The sequence below is a fragment of the Cryptomeria japonica genome, chromosome 5 (genome assembly GCF_030272615.1).
Source record: "Cryptomeria japonica chromosome 5, Sugi_1.0, whole genome shotgun sequence".
NCBI classification, from domain to species: domain Eukaryota; kingdom Viridiplantae; phylum Streptophyta; class Pinopsida; order Cupressales; family Cupressaceae; genus Cryptomeria; species Cryptomeria japonica.
In genome coordinates this window covers 65,654,461-65,663,327 of record NC_081409.1, presented here as the reverse complement: position 1 = coordinate 65,663,327, position 8,867 = coordinate 65,654,461, and the positions used below count along the sequence as shown (strand labels likewise).

The following is an 8,867-nucleotide window of genomic DNA, read 5'->3' as shown; positions in this document are numbered from 1 at the left end:
TGATTTATTGATATGATCTCTTTCTGATATTTTGTAACCTAACCCTAGGTAGGGTTAGGGTTTCTTAAGTGTAATTCATCTCAGTCGTGCCTGAACTATAAAGGCAATTTTGTAACCTATTTACAAGGATCCTCTCTTCTTTTCTTTTACAAAATACATGTTTTATCTGTAATTGTAAAATTTCTTAGCCTTTGCATTAATAGAATTTACTTATTTTGCTTTCATTCAGTTCTTACAATTTGTGTAATGCTTTTACCTTATTGTTTTAATGTATTCTTATTTGTTTTCCCGAGTTGTTTGTTATTGTGTTAATCTCTCTTTGGATGTCACTTGTGAACTATTTTAGTTCCTCTTGCCATTTTTTTTGAATTCCAACCTTCACTCTTCACTCAGGGAGCTAATTAGGATAGGATCTTGTGCATGCTTTGGGTAGTCCTATTTGTGTTTTGTGTAGTTATAGGCAGGGAAGATCACATATTCAATCCAGGTGCAAACCTTTTCCCTTTTAAGCATTCCTTCTTCTCCTTTTCCCCCTCAAATCAATAGATTAGGATTTATATGTGTTGGGTTAGACCAACACCTGCATCAGATTGATAAGGAAGCCGACCTTCTCCGGAGACTCAGCCTCAATTATGCAAGGTCCCACACTTGGAGGCTATTTCAATGCGTCGCAATATTGATGATCAAGGTTGTTCATCATGCGGGCAAAATTTTGTGACAACATAAACCATTTTAACATGATTTGTTTGATTCTTCTTTTCAACCATATATTCTCTTTTTCTCTACCATACTATTATCACTTTTTGTTATTTTAATTCCTTGAACACTAAGCTTCTTATTGAATACAATCTCTTCTATCTCACTGTACATCTCAACTATAGATATTGTTTCTTTTTACTCATATTTATCATTGTCGGTTATTCTTCTATGCCCATCTATTCCCACTTCCCTTAATATAATCTATCCTTTGACATCGATGACAATATTTCTAACAATTATTTCTACCCTTAATATACTCCATTTTCAAGTCATATTCACTTAGGAAATCCAACCATCTTAGTTGGAATATATTCAAATGTGGTTGATGAAGACACATTTCAACCCTTGATGGTCAATTTGCAATTCGAGGCTCAATCAAGAGAAATTGTCCCCACTTATGTAAAACATGAACTACTATTGTTAGGGCAATATCAAGAGGGACATAGTTCACTTCACGAGTCTTCAAATTCTTAGATTCGTATGCTACCACACTCTCATCTTTCATTATAACCCCTCCTAGACCCTTTGTAGATGCATCTACAATTTTGTAAATGGAAATTAGGTTTTACAACCTTAGACCCTAAACCCTAAACTTAGACTGATTATTAAATTTTATTTTAAGACTTGACTGTCTTGATTGCATCATTAAATCTATACAATTTTTTTTATTCTTCCTTTATGCAAGAAAGTAATATGATTTACTCAACAAAACATTTCCACAAATCTTCTATAGTTGCTTGCTAACCCCAAGATACTTCTCATCTTTGATGTACATTCCTAAAAGTCAACCAATTTATTATTGCCCTAACCTTATTTAGATACATTGCAATCCCTTCTACAATTATGATGTGTCCCAAATAGTGCATTTATTTTTTGAAGAAGGGACACTTGAACAAATCTTAAAAAGGCCTATGCTACCAAAGCCTCACATAGATGACCTATTTAAGATTTTTTTTTTGTTGCTTACATGGATTTTTAGCCTAGTCCAATTTCCAGGTGAGGCCACAAGTCGGGGGACCTCATCCCCGAATCCAACAATCCATACCTGCAAGCATGGAATCCCAACAAGGACCTTGAGCTTGTAGGAGTGAAAGACCCACGTGGGTTTGACACAAAGTCAGAGAGCAACAAACACCAATGAGGATCTGGATCCGTGAGCAACACATGCCTAATGTGGGTCTAGCACAAGGTTAGCGAGAACACCGACCTGGCAAGGGTTTGGCAAAATTAGTCCTTAAGCTCCTCATGAGAACTTCCTCCTCAACATCTCCTCACACAACCACCAACACGTCCTCCAATCTTTGCACATCCACCAACCTCCTGCACATTCAACAAGGTGGGCTCAAACCAACATTAACACCATTTGGGTCAAGTGGGGATTTGAACCTTGGTTGCACCATTAACAATGCTACCACTAGGCCACTACACCACAAGGCGATCCCCAATAAATATTTTATTTTTATTTACTCAAATTATTTAAAAAAAATAGTTAAGACTTATTTAATTGTGTTTTAATTTAAAAAAAATGTCTACTGTATTTAGTACACATGGTCACGACATGACACAATGTGCTTTGTTGTTGTAGAATGTCTCTTAATGTAAATAGATTATAATAATAAGTAACTAATATATCTAAACGAATTCAACAAACGATTCAATACATCTAACAATGTGTATGACACAAGTATTAGATGTCTATAATTTCTTATATTTTTTAAGAATAATGTCATTAAAAACTATTATGGTATTAGAAAAAGAAATAATGAATTAGTCATCTTCAATATCAATAAATTAAAATACCTTCAAATTATTTTTTATGTAATTAAGATAAAAAATAATAAATTGAAATATCTTTATAATTGAAAAATTCTTAAAAATTAGCAACATCATCTAACAAGAGACGTAATGCATCAAGTTCCTGCCAATAGTGTGGTTAGTTTGGAGTAGATGAAAGTAGAGATGAAGATAGAGGGGTAGAGGAAGAGGGAGAGAAATATATAGAGATATAGAGAGAGGTAGAGGGAGAGGTGGAAATGGAGGGATAGAGATAAAGAGATAGATAGATAGATAGAGAGGAAGAAGGTAGAGGGAGAGATAAAGACATAGAGAGACAAAGAGAAATATATAGACGAGTATATAGGGAGAGAGAGAGAGAGAGATAGATAGAGGGAGAGGGAGAGGGAGAGGAAAAAATAGAGATATATGTGGCACTATGATAGAGTGATAGAGAGATAAAGATATAAGGAGATAGAGAGAGGGGGAGAGGTAGAGTGAGAGGGACAAGTGGAGAGAGAAAAGAGGGGGAGAGGAGAGAGATAGGTAGAGAGGGAGAGAGAAAAGAGGGGGGAGAACTCAATATATGGAAACAAAGAGGAAGAGGGAAATATATAAATAGAGGGCAATATAGAGAGAAAAAGAACGACACACACACACACATGCACACACACACGCACACACACACACACATTTGATAATTCTGCATCTTTAACATTAAATATTACACACATATGATATAGAATATTTAAGTTAAGCAAATATTTTGTTCGTAATTTATATTTATTTATTTGTTCCTTAATTCATTATTGAATTTACATTATATATCAATATATTAGATATTTATATTATTATAACAAATATTAATGATATAAAACTAAAGATATTTTTATTTAAAAAATAATTGACAAATCATCCACACTCACACCTCATAATTCTTAATCTAACTCAACTTTATGCTTATATCAATCTTAACAAAATAATGCATAAATGTACTTCATTAAAAAGGGGGAAAAACAAAAGCCACACATATATATTCTTCTAAATACATATATTGAGAGGGAATGATTTCCTTATTAACACAATTTTTGGATATCTTAGGATGAGATGGTTGGATTTTCTTTTCTACGATAAATTTGGCATCAAAGAGATGTCAAAATAATCAGAGACTCCGTGATGGAATAGGGTTCTATACAACTCAACAATGTTTGGCGAGTGAATGACAAACGTATGCATGCCAAATGTATGCAATGTAAAATCCAACAATAGAACATATTAAACAATGGTTATGTTAGTCAAGAATTTAATATTGTTGGCATTCCATTCAATAAATTAAATAATTATAAATATGTATTTTTAAATTTTTAATTTTTTTTTTTCCATAAATTTTAATTCTATGCAATGATTGGTTAAATTAAAGAAAAAATAAAATTCAATGAATATAAATATGGAGGTATCCTAAACTAAAATTACTTTCAAATAGCTATAAATATAAATTTCTATACATTGATACGCTATTAACTATTATATTAGACAAATAATTAAAAATATTAAAAAGCTTAAAATTACCGTAAAAAATTTCCTAGGATGATCCATCTCGTAAGGTGTAAAAAAAATTGATAGTTGTAAACTTTGTATCAAAGTCCATAAAAGTTATTATTTTCTCAAATGTAAACCATCAATTTAGCGTGTAGGGTTGAAGGGACAAAAGTTCTTACAACAACAGTGCAGTGAAATCACGTAAAGAGGGTTCCTTGCCGCCTATTTATATATAACAGTGAAGCTTGTGTTTCTAATGTGCTTTTCGTTCAATTGCATCGACCAAGAGCAGAGTCTGTAGAAACAAGAGCAGAGTCAGTAGAAAAAATGCGGTTGCTTCTGCTGCACCTCAGAAACAATGGAGTTAGAAATGCCAAACATCCTTTAGAAATTGTGCGCCAGGTTAGTTGGCTACTTTTCATTTTCTGTTCATTTTAACGTTTTATTTGAAACCCGAATAAAATTAATCTGAAACACAAATACAAGCTTTCGATAGGATTCCACGAATGCCAAAAAGATTCACATTGTCCTACTGTACAATCCCTTGTCCTCCGATGGGGTTTTACGAAACCCTTGTCGTCTTATATGGTTGGATAAATCCTCTGGCATCTGATAGGGTTTTAATAGCTTTATTATGACGTAATTTGACCACCTTCTCTTTGTGGGGTTTTCTGCTTTCCTTTTTTTGTTGATATTAGGCAAATACTCTTAAATTTAAATGCTTCCGAGACACAGTATCCACTTTTCGGTAATCTCTTCGGGCCAAACTTGTAAATTCAAATAAGGGGCTCGCGCTCGGAGTGCATTGAGCCTGGCACTGATTAGCCTTAATTCCCAAAACACAGCTTGGGGATCAAATTGTGTATAAATTTAATTTGGTTTGTAAATTAATTAACTCGGGATCAAATCACTTGCATACTTAAAACCCTTAAAAGAGTCTTGAATTTTTATTTTCTCCCTAAATTCTAATGATTGGTAAAGCGCTAAGCTTAATATATTCGCCTTGGACTTTGGACAGCGGGAAGAATCTTTCTATGAATAGGTAAATGGTTACACTCGGCATGTAGCAAAATGCTAATGATTGATAGCGCCCTAATCACAAGGGACTTTGGACCTGGTGGAGAGCCTCTTCTTTTTAAGATATAAATTTTAATACTCCTTGGGCATCGCATAAATATGTTAGTTTAACATTACACCTAGAGCATCTGTTAGCTTGGATACCATGTCGAGGGATTTCTCTTACGTCAAAGCTCACCTTATATTTGCAATTGGCCTTGTGCAGAAGACCCACTTTATTGACAGGGCCTGTACCTGGGTTAGCATCACAGAAATTGGTATTACTTACCACAAGACTAAGATCACTTTATCTTTTACAATCATCATTTTTCAAAAAAACTCTCAAATTTTATCATAAATCTTGATGCTAGTCCAAATGGTAAAGTAATGAAATACCCATTCTAAGAGGACAAGTAACAAAGTAATTAATCATAGGTGCTTGGGTATATGTGATAATAACTTAGGAACTTCCAATGAAGTGATCTTAGGGCCCAAAAAATGTGGGGCAACAGGTGTGAAAGGATCAGTTATATACTATAAGCCTAGGTTTTATTCCAAGGGTTTCTTATGCGTCATATAGTGGGCATAGGGATATTTGGAGATAGGGGTTGAATTCATGGCAGTACATTGGTCTTAATCTACCCCTATGTGTTGCCATATGGCACCTGGATATAGGAAGTTGAGTGTATTGTGTAACTATGCAACCTACCTTCATGTTCTCTATGAGCTCTCTTTTAATATTTATTTAATGTGCTACTAAGTTCAGCTTGCTTGTGCTTAATTTATCTACTCTTTGTTTTTTAATATTTATAGTTTTCTAATTGCAAAAAAATGGGAATATGAACAGTAGAAGTTTCTTTTTACAGTAGATTTTTCAAGCATCGTATCGTATAAAATACCACTCTTCACCTACCAATGCCATTGAAGGAATTGTCTCTTCTTTGCCTATTCTTTTGGCCCATAATAAATAAATAATAACTTGTGTGGTTGATGAAGCAAAGGGTTTGTATGTATTATGGTGCCCATGTTATATGTAGTATATATGACATGAATATTCACAAACAAGGGCAGTGATCTCAATTGTTAGAATTGAGGGATTGGCATTGGACACATTTTATCTAAGTCTAGCTTTGTTTAAATCCTCAATGTTTACTTTGGGATTTGGAGATTGGATGAATTGAAAGTACTAGGCAAACTACAAAATTTTGATTCATGGAATTGTATGAAAGCTAATGGTGTCTTTTGTTGGCTATAGTGATAAAAAACTTCAAATTATGTTGTATTGGTATGGAAATCTTTTAACATCACTAGTTTTCGATAGGACACTATTTGGAAGCCAAAATTGAGTGTGTACTTCAATGCCCAATTAATGTCTAAATCGTTGATGCTAGTTGTGTAATATTGAAAAGAGAGAAGCTGATATTTTTGCATTATAATTGATCAATCAAACATTGTACAAAGATGATACTTCAATCCTTTTTGGAGGTTTGAGATTAGGAAGAAAGTTAAAGCCAATAACAAACTAGAGGCTCAAAATAAAGGAAGGATAACATGCTAAAATGTGGTCTTTTGTCCAAACCTTCTTACAATCTTAAAATCAATTACCTGCAATGTATTTTCGACTTTTTACCCTTTCCCTTTGTCACATCTCCTTGTTGCTCAATTGACTTTGTTTACTACTATTTGATAAAATGAATAATTGAAATAGTGAACAAAATTAACAGTGCACAACAAAGAGAGGAGTAAAAGTATGTCTTTATTTGCACATGAAGTTATTATAGACCAAAGTTGGTCAGCCAAGGATCAAACTTGATTCGATTACTTTCCTTGATGATTCATAATCTATGTAAAGGACTCGCAATTGCTATAAGAGGAACACAATTGTCAACGAATCGACGCATACAACCATTGGTTTGGATAAACTGTATTTTCAAAACACAATAATAGGCATTGTGCACTAACTACATCATTGTCCTCAAAAGAAAAAGTCATCGACAAGAAAACAAGTAAGCATCAAGCAACGTTAGGGAAGACTTTCCAAACTGATGAAAACATTTTAGAGAGACTTTTAGGCAAGCTTGGAAGCATAGTTTGCAAACTTAAACTTAGAGAGTACTTGGTTATTCAAATGAGTTTGGTGGAGGTTTGGGGGCAGCGCCCCTCAAGAATTTTCATGATTTTTTTAAAGACAATAAAAATGCTTATAAAGCCAAATCGCATAGTTTTTGGAGTGTTTAATAAATGCATGCACCATGTGAATAATGCTTATGACCAATTAACCAAGGGATCCCATTTGATTGCACATTGAAAGTTGAGAATGTTGCAACCAATTGATCACTGAGCCTAGAAGTATTAAGCAATTTAGAAGTATTTTGACCATGAAAATAGTGTTTAGTATTCTTGTATTCTAGGAATGGACTTTCATCTAGGTCACAAATTTGTATGACAAATTCTTAGACAAATTCTTAGTAGCTGCCAAAGTCATAGGTGAAAAACCAAAACCCCAATTTTGTTTTGAGGCAAAGCCATGCTCCAATAGGTTGTACGACGGATGATGGAGGTACAAAACATTTGGTGGGGACAACTACTTTAGGTTGTACATTGAAGAATGTTGATGTAGTCCCTATGGTGGCATCAATAATTGCTCATATGGTAGGAGTTAAGGCTTTAGGCTGCAAATAAAATAGCCTTACAACAATTGTAGTAGGATTGAATTGTATTGTAGAGAGAGTTGGATCATATAATACAATGAAATATTTTGATGTAGCCCTAATGATTGGTAGTCGTAGAATAATGAAATGTATGTTGGTAGTGCAATTAGGAGGTTGTATGGTGGTTGCAACGTATACAAATTATATGATAGCGTTACATTGTAGAAGTTGCATGGCAGCCAATGAAGTCAATGAAGTTGCAAGTGTACAATGAAAACAAAAATGAGATAAGGTTGTCTAGTAGTAAATGAAAATTGTACTATAGGAGTGAGCAAAGGATGGTTGTACAACTTGTAAATTGTCATATGGCTATAGAAAATAAAAAACAATGGACTTTTTGAAGAAGCTGTATGTTAATATATATGATTTATAGTTGATTGTACTTTTAGATTTAAAACTTCTGGCCTTGTAATAATGTGGCTATACTGTCAAGGAGAAATAATAATGTTTAATTTGTTTTGCCTTTTCCTTTTCCTTGGTCTTTTTTCACTTAAACTTTTCTTATTATTTGTAATGTCCCCTATTGGGATATACATTATTTTTGCCCAAAAGGAACAATCTCAACAATATAATTTATATTCTATAACTAAATCATCTAATAGCAATTTAACATATTAAAATAAATGAACAATTAACATCATCTATTTGAATTTATTTTATAGTTTTATCCCCAACAACCAACCATAGTAGGGGTTGGAGGGGAAAGTGTGATAGGGTGCCCAGAAATTTGTAATGGCCCCTTTTGGATTTACCCTAGAATTTGCCCTAGAATCACAAATACAATAAAGGCAAGAGATGAGATATGGTTAGAGATATATCTTTACCAAGTAAAATGTCCTTTTAAACAAGATAAACCTTGATTTAGATCTTGCAACCACAACCAAGGACACACACACAAAAATATCCTCTAGACTGAAAATTACCACTTTTCCCCTTAAGAAAACACTAATCACTAAATAAATATGGTTTTTGGTTCTTAGTCTAATGTTTAATACATGACTGACATGAATATAAGGACTTTTTCGAGAA

At 33.4% G+C, this 8,867-nt stretch overlaps 1 protein-coding gene across 2 annotated transcripts in view; it reads left to right on the top strand.

Moving 5' to 3' along the window:
- The first annotated feature begins 4,236 nt into the window (after positions 1-4,236).
- Positions 4,237-8,867, top strand: part of LOC131032721 (MICOS complex subunit MIC60, mitochondrial) — a 106,014-nt gene continuing 101,383 nt past the window's right edge. Inside the window, exon 1 of one of the 2 annotated variants that reach the window (XM_057963754.2) lies at positions 4,237-4,473. In XM_057963754.2, coding sequence (XP_057819737.2) covers positions 4,399-4,473 — 75 coding nt within the window. In that variant the 5' untranslated portion in view covers positions 4,237-4,398. The remainder of the gene's footprint in view (positions 4,474-8,867) is intronic. The other variant, XM_057963753.2, reaches the window with a different exon arrangement.